We start from the raw sequence: 16,473 nt of genomic DNA on the forward strand, positions 1-16,473 counted from the left end.
ACTCACTCACTCACTCTCACTCACTCACTCACTCTCACTCACTCACTCACTCACTCACTCACACTCACACTCACTCTCACACTCACTCACACTCACTCACACACACTCACACTCACTCACACTCACACTCACACTCACACTCACACTCACTCACTGTAGGAAGGTTGATCCCTGACTATGGTTGCCCCCAACTTTTTGCCTGGTGTTTTGCTGGTTTTCTGACTTAGTTGACCTGGGACCCTGCTATTCAGGGCCCCAGGCCTACTGCTCTCTCTGTAAAATGGATTCCATGTACCTTAGGTACATATCTAAATTGGATACTGAGTCACCTTATCAGTCCCTGTACAGTGTACCTTAGGTACCCAGGGCATAGGTGTACCCAGGGCCTACCAGGGGCTGCAGCATGTATTATGCCACCCCTGGCTGGCCATCCAAATCTGACACAACTGGCTGCTTGACAGCTGGGGCAAGGTGGTGTAATCACCCTTTGCTTTAGATATAGTATACCTATATCTAACCCTAAAATGGACACACAGATCTCCTATCAGTCACTCCTATGGCAGGCCTTAACAATCCTGAAGGCAGAGTGCTTGGAATCGTGTGAGATGGTGCTCTGGCATGAGCTGAGCCTGTCTGCGGCTTTCGGGATCCATCCCTTAGCCGTTTCCATGATATCGCATACCATATACTCTTAAGTGCATTATAATCCTCGCGGTTATATGCCAACTCTGGTATCGCTTTATCAAAACATGTCGAGTAAGGTGTCATACGAATTGGAATACTAACCCCTCGCCAATTCTGGCGACGGGGTTAGCATTCCACCCTTCTAGAGGGACACGACATGTATGTAACCCCTAACCCCGGTTAAAGTCAAACAGAGCCTCAGCTCCACAAAATGGATGCTGCCACCGAGACACAAGTCTGCCCTCCTGCTGCTGGGAGTCCTCCCAGAGCAGGAGATAAGGACAAAGGGTTTCCTGCCAGGGGCGGTGCCAGCACCGTCCCAGACAGGGTTTTGTGTATTGTAGGTAGGCAGGGCTTTAGAGGAAGGTGACTGCACGTGGCACCCCGGTGCTCACTGTGCATAGGCTGGCTGGAACCAGTTCCAGGGTCACTCCAGACCCTGTGCTGGGGAAAAGCCCGCCAAGGAAGTGGGTGTAACCACCCCCCTCCTAGTCCCACCCATAGGGCAGGACTTAGTCGCGTGCCAGCCCCTTTTTACAGGATAAAGGTAGAGACTGGCCCCCTTCCAAATCAGATCATCTTTGAATCCTGAAACTACTTTCTGCGAAAGGAACTCAAGACTTCTTCCTAAGATTTCTCCCTTGTGACTAAGGAGTAGTCACCCTGCATCCGCAGGCACCATCTAAGAACACTGCGGTCTGCTGTAAGTCCTTCCTCCGGAATCCGACTGCCCAGCTCGACGAGAACCGGCTTCCCTGGCACCTCTGACCTCTACCTGCATCATCAGTCACGCTGAGATTCGTGGGTGTGACGAGACCTCGAGGGACCGGCCATCTTCAAGACTGCACGACTTCTGAACAACAAGCCCGCCGAGTGAATTCCTGGTGAGTGCTTTGGGGTCCGAGAAGCCCCCACCCTGAGCAGCTCCAGCACCGAAGAGCAGCCCCCCAGCATCTCCACGATCTGCGTGGGGCCCTTCTGCTTTTTACTGCTCACCGCGTTGTTTGGCTACTAGCCCGTTGGCTTGTGGCCTTCCCGACGACGCCCGACGACATTTCTGCTGCTGGTCTGGTTGCTCCAGACTGGCCCTTGCTCCCTTCCAGAAGAGGAGCACCCCGGACCCTCCTGGTCCACTCAAGACGCCATTTTGAGTCCACCACGTGGGCTTGAATTAGCCAAGGCTTGTTGCCCAATCCTGGGTAACTTCGACGCCAACGACCTCATCCTTCGTGGGACAGCTCGCACCTCCATCCTGGTCGCCGACAACGCCTCCTGGTCCGAGAGACTGCAGAGCCCAGCAGCGCCCACTCACCTGACTGCGGTGACTTCGCCCGGTGCCATCCTGGTGCCCACTTAATCACTGGCTAGTGATTCAAGAACTTGGTCCCCTCTGCTTTCAGGTTTTCTTCTTCCTTGATCCAGGCTTGGATCCCTCGAACTCTCCTTCACTGGTCGCCTGCCAGCAACTTCTTCCTTCCAGGCTCCTGGTCCGGCAACGAGATCCCCGACGTCTTTTCAGACCTATGCAGCTGCAGCCCCTGGGCTAGGTAACTTCGGCACTCCGGTGTCCCAGCATAGCCTCACTATCCAAGGGTCAGGATCCACTGTCGTTTTCTTCCTACCAGGTCGGGTTCGCCCGTGAACACTAACTTTGTGAATTCTAGCTTCCATAGACTTTGTCCCGCATCCCGCGTGAGAGTGCACACTCTGCACCCGAGTCCCCTGGGCCTCCTAGTAGTAATCTAACGATTCCCTAGTCCAGTCCTAGCGATTCCAAAGCCTATTAGAACTGTTACTTACCTGCTAGTAATTCGCATTCCACTTTTAGCGTATATGGTTTTTCGTGCCCCTCGGGCATTTGTGTAACGTGCTAACTTAAAAGTATTTTCGTAAGAGTTTTGTTGTGTGCCTAGCACCCTGTCCTCATAAAGAGTACAGGGTTGTTGTGATTCTAATAAATACACTGTTTATTTTCATAACACTTGTGTGGTGTCCTTTCACTGGGTGTTCAAGGGGTAATGTGATGGTAAAACAGCTGGCTTAACACGCCCTCTAGAGTCTTAGCCTTAGACTGCTCGTATCCATGCTACTAGGATAGCTGGTCTATAAGGTTGACTTACAACCAATCATCAATAAGGGTTGTTTGGACTGATATATAGTGATCACTAGAATAGTGAACACTGCACATCAGGCCAACTTCCCACACTCACTCACACTCACTCACTCACTCACTCACTCACACACACTCACACTCACACTCACTCACTCACTCACACACACTCACACTCACTCACTCACTCACTCACACTCACACTCACACTCACTCACTCACACTCACTCACTCACTCACACTCACTCACTCACACTCACTCACTCACACACACTCACACTCACACTCACACTCACACTCACTCACACTCACACTCACTCTCACACTCACTCTCTCTCACACTCTCTCTCACACTCTCTCTCTCACACACTCTCTCTCTCTCACACACACACTCTCTCTCACACACACACTCTCTCTCACACACACACTCTCTCTCTCACACACTCTCACTTAGTGGCCAGGGCCATGACGGAGCTCTATCTCCCGGTGCCACAGCAGCAGTCCAGGATGTGTTAACTGAACTGTCAGTGTTGAATTGGCCGGTGTTATTACTGTAACCAGTCTGACATGCGTAGTTTTGGCTTCTGCAATCAAAAGCTAAAAGGCAGCTGAGATGATGAAGCACAGCCCTGTAGGTGTTTGATGGAGCACTTGTTCTGCCTGCTAGAGCCGGCACTAGCACTGCTCGTATGCTGTTTAGCATTGTAAGCAGTGTGAGTGCTTGGATTGGCTCAATTCTTTTGTCCAGCAGGCAGTGCAAGGCAGGAGGTACTTCGGTTGCACGGTCAAAGATCTTCAATAGAGGTAATTTTATTTTGTATTTTAAGGTTTTCAAAGTAATGTATGTGCCCCCACCACTTTCCAAAGGAAGCAGCAGCCACTGAATAGAGGAAGTTTGAGAGGGGGGTTACTGGACCCTTTACAAGACCAACCTTACCAAGACCCGGACTGATATGAGGAATTTGGTGAGTCCAGCGGATTGGATACCTCTCCAGATTCTGGCCTGCTTTCTCCTACCGTGGCTACGGAGGAGGGGGCATCATATGCTATGGTGGTGCGAAGGGCAGCTGAGATCCTGGACCTTCACCTCCCTTCAGTGGCTGTCAAGACGAATATCTTGACAGAGGTCCTGCAGCCAGGTGTCTCCTCCTCAGAACTCTTGCTGCCCTTCAACGAGGCCTAAACTGATGTCCTACTGGTCCAAGCGCCCAGACAGGGGATCCTGTGAATAGGACAATCGCCCGCCGCCATCGTCCTGCACCGGGTGACTGACATTGCCTCACCAACCCCCCCTACCCCCAAGAGCTTGGTGGTGCAAACCTCTACCTCATATGGTGTGTTCCCTTGCGCAACCCCAGACATGGAATCCAAGAGGCAGGACAGTTGTGGTAAGAAAATGTTTTCTTCTGCCATCCTTGCATTGTGGTTGGTGAACACTGCATGCTTATTGGGCTGTTACTCCCACTCCCTGTGGGAAAAGGTTGCATAAGTGCTGCCACAGGACCCAGAGGAGGCTCGGGCCATCCTCGCCCAACTGGTATCAGATGGGAGAGATGCCACAAAGTTTGCCATTCGTTGTGGTCTCGACGGAACAGTATGCATCTGTTCTTGGCATGTGGAGCTGTAGATTCACATGTGCCCACCCACCTCCCCGGGTACCTATACCTATTGCAGTAACATCTTACTTAGATACTTAAATACATGGACATCTCTTACTACTCTTACTAACTCCATTATCACCCTCTGCGGCAAACAATCGAACAATGGAGTCGATGCACATGCGCAGTATCACCGGAAGCAGGAGTCGCCTACCTTGTGACTGGAAAAGACTTCTTCGAAACCAAAACAAAGTGCGAACATCCGGACCCAACACCAGAGGGCAGGCTATGCAAAGCATGTGAATGTAAGTTGGAGGGCTCAGGGACTTAGATGCACCTAGGGTTCTCTTCTGCAGGGGTGTCTTTTGAGGTCTGATTTCACTTTACCGGGCCACTCTCAGTTTGGGGGTCTCCGTGCAGGCGACGTCGGGGAGTCTTGGAGGGATCAAACCACAGTGGACTCAGACTCTGGAGCTCTGGGGGACCTCGATGGGACTGGTGGGCCACCCTGAGTCGGGCCTTAGGCGTCTGGTGCTGTCGTGGTTCCAGACGTCTGGTTTATTTGTGCTCCGCAGGCTCAGAGTCTTTCTTGGCTGTTTCCTTTTAACAGAGCTGCTAATCACAGGAGATCCTGTGTTTGTTAAAGGCATTCAGTCCTCCCAGGGGTTCTGGAGGTCGCTGGCTGCAGGACAAGGCGACTATTAGTGCAGGATCTCTCGATACTGCAGACGGGCCAGTAGGGCTGGGTCCAAGTCAGTTCTTCTCTGCAGTCTCCGCTGCTGAGCGTCGTCTTTCGTCCTTCTTCTTCGTATGTTGCGGGAATGTATCTTCTTGGTTCAGGGCTTGGCCCTAAGTACTGTATTTAGGGGGCGTTTTAGTGGTCTCGAGGTCAGTAGCCAATGGGCAACTGGCCTTAAGGTGACTACACTCTTGGTGTGCTCCCTTGTGGGGGAATGGGCACAATCCCTAATCCTGATTGAAAAGTGCCTGCCATCTGCAAGATGGTGGGAACTGAAGAGTGGGCTTCACTTCGCCTCTCCCACCTGAGGGGTAGGGTTGGCAGACGTGAGCACACCTTCTGGGCTGTGCTAATTTTTCCCACCTGTCTTCCTACCGAAAAGGAGGGGAGACAGGAAGGGGGCCTGCTCCTTATAGCATTGGAGGCTGGGGGTCGCGTTACAAAGGCGGCAAGGCCTTTGAAACTCCCCTGCCACAGATGGCTCTTCCTGGCCTGGGGGAGGTGTGGCCACTCTGCTCAGGAAAGACTGTTTCTGAGCTCAGGGAGCAAAGGCTCCCACCCAAGAAGTTCAGAAATATGTCTTGTGATGGCAGGCTGGTGTGTACCAGTCAGGGAACCCACCAGAGGCTGGTTCTTTTTCAGGGGGCATCTCCAAGATGCCCTCTGGGTATATTTTTCATTAAGTCCCACACTGGCATCAGTGTGGGTTTAATGAGCTGAGAAGTTTGATACCAAACTTCCCAGTTTTCAGTAAAGCCAATATGGTGCTGTGGAGTTCGTAATAACAAACTCCCAGCACCATATACTCTTAATGGCATTACTGCACTTACAATGTCTAAGAATTGATCTAGACCCGGTAGGAGTACAGGGCTCATGCACCTGTACCTTCACCACTGTTACAGTGCACCCAGCTAGAGGGTTGGCTGACCTATGCCAGGGCAGTGGGTTGTAGGCATGGCACACACGGATGTGTCAGAAAAACAAAGGGGGGAGTAAAGAGGTACTGCTTGACACAAGCAGTGGAGGTGGATACGCCCTCCTTCAGTCTATAGACTCTAAACACAAAGATCCACTCTCAGTTTCAAAAGCCATGTCCTCCCAGATTAAGTATGCTTCCTGCAGTGGGGGGAAAACACAGTTTGTTTAAATACCCCTCACTCACCAAAAGGGCCCTTGGTGTCATGCTTTATCATAGGGGTCTTCCCGCCCCTCTACGGGACGGTGCGTGCTACGACCTACGATTACACGGGAGCACTATTGTTGTGAGACGACTGTGTTGTGTAGGAGTGTGAGTGGAAGGGTCAGGAGTGAATGGAAAAGTGAGGTTAAAAAATACCTGGCTCGTTGTTCAAAAAAACTTTAATATACCTTTGAGCTGGTATTGTTAAAATATGGGGAAGGTGGTGTATTGCCTCAATGAGCTGTGCCTCCTATGTCAGTCAACATGTTTCGAAGCCCTCCCTGTTTTTTTTCTTCAGGACCAAAAGGAACCCTTCTACACGCACTTTATATGTGGTGTGATTATTCACTAATCCTTCTTATGAAATGTGTTTGTGCAAATAAATATATGGCGCATGTGAATTATCACTGCACATATACGATACCTAAATAGGTATCTGTCATCGTTATTTTATTTCAGATGCAAAAAAGCCCCATGAGCCTGTAACGGGTGCCTGCATTTGCAATAGCTCTTGGGACACTGCCCCACCGTGTCTAACCCCCCGCGGCTCTGCTGAACCAATGATGACATGTTGACTGGCATAGGATACTTAATCTGGGAGGACATGGCTTTTGAAACTATCTGAGAACACAGGAATGTGTGCCATGTAGACTCTTCACTCTGTTCTGCACCAAAACACGCAGCCGTCAATGGGTTGGGTGCGTAGGTGGGCGGGTGGGGGTGGGTGGTTGGTTGGGTTCTGTGTGCTGGTGTGTGTGTGTGTGTGTGTATATGTGTATATATATATGTATATATATGTGTGTGTGTGTGTGTGTGTGTGTGTGTGTGTGTGTGTGTGTGTGTGTGTAGATATAAGTTCGAGGCATGTGGGCTGCTGAATTCATATCTTAGCATAGATCGCCGCCTAGTGTTGGGTCCGGATGTTTGCACCTTGTTGTCTTGGAAGAGTCTTCGAAGTATCACTCCTCCCCTGGACTACAGTGCGCATGGGCATCTTCAGATTGTTTTTCTCCTCCATTGGGTTCGGATGCACTTCGACAACTCCAACTTCGGGACCGAAGTTTTCCAACTTTCGAAGGCCAAAAATGTATACTTGCGACGATCTTGTTTCCCCTCGGTATCCCTCGACTCGACAACCCTTTCCATCTGTCTCTGGTAGTCGACGCGGGCCGTTGGGCCTTTTCGACGCCACGTGGGCCTCCTGCCGATGGAAAGGACCCCGTTCAAAAGATGCCCACAATGTCGATCCAAGTTTCCACATAGCGATAAGCATACAGTATGCAACAGGTGCCTATCTCTGGAGCACAACGAAGAAAACTGTCCAGCTTGTGCTCAGTTCCGTTTGAAGAAAACTGTCCAGCTTGTGCTCAGTTCCGGTCGAAGAAAACTGTCCGGAACCGAAGAGCTGCTCGACAAGAGATGCAGCGACAGGCACCAGAACTGGATAACATTTTCGACGACGAACATGAACACCCAGAGGCAGCGTACTCCGACCTAGAGCTTGTCACAGTAGAAGACCAGTCGGACTCCGATGAAGACATCCCACTGGGGCAAACCATGAGTACCAAAGCCCCTTCCCTGCCTCCACCTCCAGACAAGGCTCTGGTCAAAGCATCGCCTAAAAGCCTTAGCCGCGACCGACACACCGCTTTAGAAGCCCCACCTTCCGGGTCGGCTCCGAAGACCATACCAAAGCCTTCAGGTATCCCGGGACCAAGCAACACACTTCCCAAAAAGGCCGTCGACTTAAAAACGGCCGCAGAGCCGAGAACGGCCAGCGACACCAAAAAAGTCGCCGATCCCAAAAAGGCCGTCCAGCCAAAGAATGTCGTTGATCCAAAAAAGACCGTCGACCCAAAGAACACTGTCGATCCAAAGAACACTGTCGATCCAAAGAACACTGTCGATCCAAAAGAACGCTGTCGATCCGAAGAACGCTGTCGATCCGAAGAACGCTGTCGATCCGAAGAACGCTGTCGATCCGAAGAACGCTGTCGATCCGAAGAACGCTGTCGATCCGAAGAACGCTGTCGAGCCGAAGAACGCTGTCGAGCCGAAGAACGCTGTCGAGCCGAAGAAGGCTGTCGAGCCGAAGAAGGCTGTCGAGCCGAAGAAGGCTGTCGAGCCGAAAAAATCTCCACATAAAAATAAAAACAATCAAGCGACCGATCCAAAAACCTCGGCGCCAAAGCCACGGACAGTGGAAGAAGAACTTTTTTATCCTGATCCAATGAGCCCAGACCAAAACAGACTGTATATAGAACCTGATACAGGGCATATATCAGTTTACAATAAGAACAAGGAAAGACTGGACACTGAAGCACCTTCTTCTGTTCCTCCTAAGAAAAAGGACTTTGGGACATCCCCTTCTAGACCTTTCACACCTCCTCCTTACACTCCTAACATGCCTTATGTTCCATATTCTCCTACACCTCCTGTGGGAGGGCAGGGCGGATATACAGACGCGGAGGCTGGATGTAGTGACGAACAGTTTCTTTATTGTCAGTTGACACAGATTTAGGTTTTACTACAGGGTCAAAAATCTCTTCTTCTGGGGTCTTCTCGCTTCCTGAGGGGTTAAGTGACGATGCCAGCGTTGGTCTTCCCTCTTCGGTTGGGAGACGAGGTTGTTGGGGCGTTGATGCGTCCGTGGCGTAGGTTTCACCTGGAGGCTCACCGGAAGTTGAGAAAGAATGGAGCCTGTCAGTTTTCTGGGCCAACAATATGTATCCGACCCCTACACCCGGTAGTGCTCAGGAAGAAACGGAAGGGTAGTGACGGGTTAATGATTAGGCGTGTTGGGTGGGGCGGGGGGGCGGCAGGAGGGGGGGCGGCGGGGGGGGGGGGGCGGGGGAATTGCCATTAAGTCCGTGGTATATAGGGATAGAATTATAGGGAGACAATAGGCCAGTATCCTTGGTCAAGAGTTTTACAGACGGAATGGTGCAATAACACAGAATAGGATGGCTGAGTAAGGTCTCTGCAGTACATGCATGCAACTCGGGGCTTTAACCACATTGGTGCTAAGGCAATTCCCGCTGGGTGCTGGCTTCCTTGAATTCCCATTGTTCACGACAAGGTCAGCTCGTCATAAGCACAGCTCCAGTGCACTGCATGACGAGCTGGCCTTGTCATTAGCATGGAAGGGGTGAAACACTCCCGCTTACACTCCTCCCACCACCGGCATAAGGACTGTACCTCCCACCTCCCTCAACAGTTCCCCAGGTGCGGTGTCACTCACTGACCCCGCCACAACTCTCCGGAGTCGCGGCTTGCTCTCTAGCTTCCTCCGGGGGATACCACCACTCCTCTGACCAGGGTTCTTCGGTCTCCCCTGCTTCCTCGATATCCGGAACGTTGTCCTGGCTCTCTGTTCCCGGCTCCGATCCTCGGCGTCCTTCTCCACGCACGCGTCTTCTTCCGTCCTCAGCTCCACCTTCTTATTGGTGTCCCGCGTCTTCTTCCGGGTTCGGCTCCTCCCTCTGTCTCCGGACTCCGCTGTGGATAAACAGGAGAGGTTGTTGTTGTTTTCCGTTTCCCCAGCTGTGGATGAGGTCGCCGTTGTCCGGTAGGGCATTCTGGGAGATGTAGTTCGTGACTATGGCGTCTCAAAAAAAGGGGTCCTTTCTCACACCTCCACACTATGATGAGGTAGAAGACATGGGTGAAGATCCTCAACAGGACTTTATAGACCCTGATGATCAAGGAAACCAGGATAACACATGGGACGATCAGAATGACCCTGATGACCCATATGATACACAACCCATACCCGATACCTCGCCATACCCCACTAAGCCGTCTCCTACTGATGACACTGTCGCTTTTAACCAGCTAGTAGACAGAGCAGCTCAGTATCATGGCGTAAACATGCACACTAACCCTATAGAGGAGGATTTCCTATTTAACACCTTCCCAACATCAGAGAATAGTGTACCTATACTCCCTATGCTGAAGGGAGTATTTAAGCACGCACCAGACATCTTTAAAGACCCAGCCAGGGCGCATGTCCTCAATCCAAGAATTGAAAAGCAATATAAACCTGCCCCTACAAGACCCCTCTTATATCAAGTCTCATCTACCACTAGACTCTCTAGTTGTATCTAATGCTAGGAAAAGGGCAAATTCGCAAACAGGTGATGCCCCCCTCCTGACAAGAAGTCAAAAATTTTAGAAGCCTCAGGGAAAAGAGTGACCTCTCAGGTAGCAAATACCTGGAGAATTGCCAATACACAAGCTCTCCTAGCTCGCTATGACAGAGCACTCTATGATGAACTGGAGGGATTATTACAACACCTACCAGAACCCTATAAGGCAAAAGCAAATGACCTAATACAGGAAGGGAAATTCATCACTAACGAATCCATAAAATGCACCCTTGATGCAGCTGATACAGCCGCTAGGTCTGTCAACACTAGCGTGTTGCTACGCCGGGATGCCTGGCTCCGCATCTCGGGTTTTAAGAATGAAGTGCATTCTACAGTACTCAATCAACCCATTAACCAAGATTTCTTGTTTGGCCCTGCAGTTGATACCATCTTAGAAAAGATGAAAAAAGATACTGACACCGCTAGGTCCATGGGTCAATTACAACAGTCTAGGAGCTCCTTTCGTCGCTCCTGTTTTCGAGGCTTCATCATTTAAAACTACTACACAAGGCACCTTTAATAAAGGTTCCAATAGAGGAGGTTATAGAGGAAACAATAACACGGGCAGATGATGTGGTGGTAATAACTCCAGAGCCTCCACCGCCACCAAACAGTGACTTGTTCACGCTACCTAACACCAGTCGGAGGCAGAATAACACAATTCCTACCAGTCTGGAATGCCATTACAACAGACAGGTGGGTGAGACAAATTATCCAGTATGGTTACTGCCTGGAACTCACTACTACTCCACCCAACATACCACCCAATGTCCAAAGAACACATCACGCTGTTACAAGAGGTGCTATCCATGCTGGAAAAGGGTGCCATAGAGCCAGTCCCATTTCAACATCAATGGACAGGAGTATACGCTCTATACTTCCTCATTCCCAAAAAAGACGGGTCCCTCAGACCAATATTAGACCTCGGACCTCTGAACCAATACATACTCTCAGAGCATTTCCATATGATCACTCTACAACAAGTACTCCCACTACTCCAGCAAGGGGACTTCCTTGCTACATTAAACCTCAAAGATGCATTCTTTCACATCCCTATACATCCAGCTCACAGGAGATACGTCAGGTTCACAATAGTAGGTCACCACTATCAATTCAAAGTTCTCCCATTCGGAGTAACTACGGCACCAAGGATTTTTACAAAATACCTAGCAGCAGTAGCAGCACACCTCAGAAGACATCGTATCCATGTGTTCCCCTACCTAGACGATTGGCTCATAAAAGCCAACTCATACGCACAGTGTGCCAGCCATACCTCAGACAATCCAGCTACTGCACAGTCTAGGATTTTCCATAAATTACCCAAAATCACATCTGAAACCCTCCCACATACAATATCTGGGAGCAACTATAGATACCTCAGTGGCGAAGGCATATCCAAATCCAGCCAGGATAGCTAACATACAGTCTCTCACGCAAAGATTTCTGCCACAACACTCCCTGCCAGCTCGAGTGTTCATGCAGCTTATAGGCATGATGGCCTCCTGCATATTCATCGTCCCTCATGCTCGCCTTCAAATGCGTCCCTTACAGGAATGCCTAGCACGGCAGTGGAACCAAGCTCAAGGACAACTAAAAGACCTAGTGTTGGTAGACAGTCGCACTTACAATTCTCTGCAGTGGTGGAACCCACAAAACCTTTCCAAGGGGCGACTGTTCCAAGAGCCACTTCCACAAGTAGTATTAACAGCGAACGCATCACTGACAGGTTGGGGAGCCCATCTCCTTCAATACACAGTCCAAGGTCTCTGGACAGTCAAACAAAAGACACTACATATAAACCACTTAGTTACTAGCAGTATTTCTAGCAATGAAAGCCTTTCAGAAATACTTGTGCAACAAGGCTGTGTTAATCCGGACGGACAACATGACAGCCATGTACTACATCCAAAAACAAGGAGGGACACACTCTCTGCAGCTATCTCACCTAGCACAGAGCATATGGAAGTGGGCAATTCCACAAAACATTTACCTCCTGGCAGAACACCTCCCAAGAATAGACAATTAGATAACAGATCTACTAGGCCGACACAGTCAACAAATACACGAATGGGAGATTCACCCTCTAGTTCTCCAACCATTCTTCCAAAAGTGGGGACATCCAGAGATAAATCTGTTTGCCACAAACGAAAACTCAAAATGCCTGTCCTTTGCCCACCTTCTCCAGTCTGGAACTTAAAAGTAGTACTTACCAGACTCATGGGACCCCCCCTTCAAAGCACTTCATTCATGTGAACTACAATTCTTAACATGGAAGGTGGCATTTTTAATTGCTATTACCTCCCTCAGGCGAGTGAGTGAGCTACAGGCACTAACCATTCAGGAACCTTTCATATAAATACACCAGAATTAGTTAGTGCTTCGTACAAACCCTAAATTTATGCCAAAAGTTCTCTCCACTTTCCACATTAATCAGTCCATAGAATTGCCAGTTTTCTTTCAAAATCCGCAGTCCGTGGCTGAAAGAGCTCTACACACACTAGACGTTAAAAGAGCTCTGCTATATTACATTGACAGAACAAAATCATTCAGAAAGACAAATCAACTATTTGTTGCTTTTTCACCATAACATAAGGGCAATCCCATTTCCAAGACAGGAATAGCCAGATGGATAGTTAAATGCATTCAAATATTCTATCAAAAGGCAAAGCGCACTTTAACAGTTCCCCCAAAAGCCCACTCAACGGGCAAAATGGGGGCATCCATGGCTTTCCTAGGAAATATTCCCTTAGAAGACATATGTAGGGCAGCTACAAGGTCTACCATACACACTTTCACTAAACACTACTGTGTTGACGTGCAAGCTAAGCAACAAGCTGCTGGAGGCCAGGCTGTCCTTAAAACTCTTTTTCAAACCACTGCAGCTGATACAGGCGACCACTGCTAGAGGAGAAACTGCTACACAGTCTATGCTAAGATATGAATTCAGCAGCCCACATGCCTCGAACGGAAAATGCTGCTTACCAGTATGCATCTGTTCTTGGCATGTAGGGCTGCTGACATTCATATCGCCCACCCTCCTCCTCGGTGCCTGTCACAGCTGCAGGTTTATCTTTTACATACATTTACATGGTCATCTCTTACTTTCCTATACTCCATCTTTGCCACAATGGCGAAAAACGATCTGAAGATGGAGAAGATGCCCATGCGCACTGTAGTCCATGGGAGAAGTCATCTATCTCGTGATACTTCGAAGACTCTTCCAAGACCACAAGGTGCAAACATCCGGACCCAACACTAGGCGGCAATCTATGCTAAGATATGAATGTCAGCAGCCCTACATGCCAAGAACAGATGCATACTGGTAAGTAGCATTTTCCATATATATATCTCTGGACTTGTCCGCTGAAACGCGTCTGGTCGTTTGAAATAAAATATCCTCCTTGAAATACATCCCACGGAGTCGATGCCTGATTTGAATCTGTTAAACCGGGACTGGTAGTGTGTGTGTGTGTGTGTGTGTGTGTTAGTGTGTGTGTGTGTGTTAGTGTGTGTGTGTGTGTGTGTTAGTGTGTGTGTGTGTGTGTTAGTGTGTGTGTGTTAGTGTGTGTGTGTGTGTTAGTGTGTGTGTGTTAGTGTGTGTGTGTTAGTGTGTGTTAGTGTGTGTTAGTGTGTGTTAGTGTGTGTTAGTGTGTGTTAGTGTGTGTTAGTGTGTGTTAGTGTTAGTGTTACAGTGCCTCTAAGGGTTGCAAAATAAGTGCTGCAGCCCTAAGAGCCCTTCCCTGTCCACAGCGCCCTTGGTACCCATGGTACCTTTTACAAGGGACTGACATGTGTCAAAAAGGTGGGCTGTTAGGGTTCCTGCAACAGAAATCCTGCTTCCTACAGATGGCTCTATCAGGTGGACAATTTACTTACTTTCCGTAACGCCTTAAGTGGCAGAGACATGATCTAGCCACAGATTCCTTGCTAACCCACCCATCCTCCCCACACTGCGGACCGGTTCCTAGGGTCAGGGCTGGTTCCTTTCAGGACCTTAGTTGTTCAGGAACACACCAGTTTCAGTGCACTTCATGGCTTCGTGCTCCAGGTGTGGAAATTTGTGAAAAGTACTGATGTCGGTGCGCTGATGTGGTGCCTATAGAGGTGGTGCGTACATCACTAAGGCGCAGACGACGTCATGCTGAGTTGACCAACATCACCTACCAGCGCTCAGGGGTATTACTCAAAGAAAAATCTTCCATATACAGTCTAATGCCTGGGAAACTCAAAGGGTATGGAATCTGCAGATAGAAAATGTCTCTACCAGATAAGGCGCTACCTAAGGCAAGTAATTTGTCCTTACTGTCTCATTGAAAATCAAAACATGTTTACTAAACTTATTTTAATTAGTCTTTGAAAAACCAATTAGAGCATCTTTCTACTTCGTTTTCAAGAGGAATCATGTTTAGGATTTGTACTCCACTTGAATTTTAAAAGGTGAATTTGGCTGTTAGAATAAATGTGTGCATGGTAATATTAGATGCTTTTTTCTACTACTCCCTACACTACTAAACATCGCTGTCCAGTTCCACCCATTTTATTTTCAAGCTGCTGTTGACTGTACCTACCCACGTGTAATGGTTACCAGCAAACTCATATTCATCCTAGGTGCACCATCTCAGCTTGTTTAGTTTTCTATACAGTTAAGCAATTCTACAGTTGTTATATCAAAATACTTAAAACCTTTATTCGACACACATGCTAACGTCTTCATTTGTTTACAGATATTATGTTGGGTATGGGATATTCAAGAGAGGAAATCCAAGAATCTCTGAGTAAAATGAAGTATGATGAAATCACAGCCACATATTTACTTTTAGGGAGGAAATCCTCCGAGGTAAGGTATGAAACATGTTGGTTATAGTCTGATTAAATCTTTGAGTTAGTGGAGTTTAAAGAACCACATTTAGTTAATGTCTGTCATCTTTATAATGGGATTTTATGATACTTAAATCAGTTTACTTTTTAAACGTTGCTTTTGATTTGTTCTAACAAACTTTGCATTAAAATCATTGATTGCATCTGTCACATTTTCTGTATTGTCCATCTCCTCTCTTCCCCAATTTGTATAGTTATTTTCTTACACCTCTTATTTTTCAACAATGGAGCAGTAATTCTCATATTCTTTCATCCAGTCTTTTTACATTTCGGGCAGTAGTTATTTCCTTCTCCAGCATATGCTTTTTCTCATCCTTTTAATCCAGCCAGTTCCTTCAGATTTCTTTTGTTTAACCCATAAACACATGCCTTTATTTGATTGCCAAAATTTGGTAAGTGTGTGTGTGTCTCAGAACCACTGTATTAACATTTGCTTTCATACCATGTGATCCAGTCACTTCTGTGATGACGAATGCTCAAGCATCAGTTGTGTCAGATTACCCTTCTCTTCAGTATGTACTGTACCTTAGTTCAAACTTGCATTAATCTAAATTTTCATTGTCTAGGTGTTTTTTATTTTTTTGCGGTCTCACCTGGTGGTAATCTTGAACTGTAAAACTTGGACAGTGCTGTCCAGTGTGTGACTCTGACCTCTGAAACATGTTGAAATTGGCTTGAGACCGAATTGGCACATTTAGCTTTCCTGACATGGAAAGTTAAATGCCACTTGTAGACTTCAGCATCTATTGTGTCATCCACTACAGAGGCACTGAAAACATGACTTCAGGCGGCCTATCCTGTGTAGCCTGACAGCAGCTTGAACCCTGCTGCACAGACCTGTCAAAATCACCCCATTGACCGGCAGGAAAACCTGATTTTAAATATTAAATAAATCATGTCTAGGCAAGCCTTGCTTCCTCCAAGGTTGGGTGCATGCTAATTAAGAAAGGAAAATGTGTGACATTAGTAATGGCATATTCTCCCAGATTTATTTTTCTATTTAATAAAAATCCCATCTAATGGTAAAGTTGGATATTTATTCAATATATTGGAAATGTAGCCTTTTGATGAACACTTCTAATCTGTGAATATTTCCCAGGAGTCCTACTGGATCTGGAAACTTAAAAGGAGTACCT

At 48.1% G+C, this 16,473-nt stretch overlaps 1 protein-coding gene across 2 annotated transcripts in view; it reads left to right on the forward strand.

Annotated features, from left to right (window-relative positions):
• The window catches only part of MARK3 (microtubule affinity regulating kinase 3), a 596,913-nt gene that overhangs the window by 247,517 nt on the left and 332,923 nt on the right, over positions 1–16,473 (forward strand). For both annotated transcript variants that reach the window (XM_078660239.1, XM_078660240.1), the window contains exon 11: positions 15,184–15,296. In XM_078660239.1, the coding sequence (XP_078516365.1) occupies positions 15,184–15,296 (113 nt within the window). The remainder of the gene's footprint in view (positions 1–15,183; positions 15,297–16,473) is intronic.

This window comes from Lissotriton helveticus, chromosome 9 (genome assembly GCF_964261635.1).
Source record: "Lissotriton helveticus chromosome 9, aLisHel1.1, whole genome shotgun sequence".
In the NCBI taxonomy this organism is placed as follows: Eukaryota; Metazoa; Chordata; class Amphibia; order Caudata; family Salamandridae; genus Lissotriton; species Lissotriton helveticus.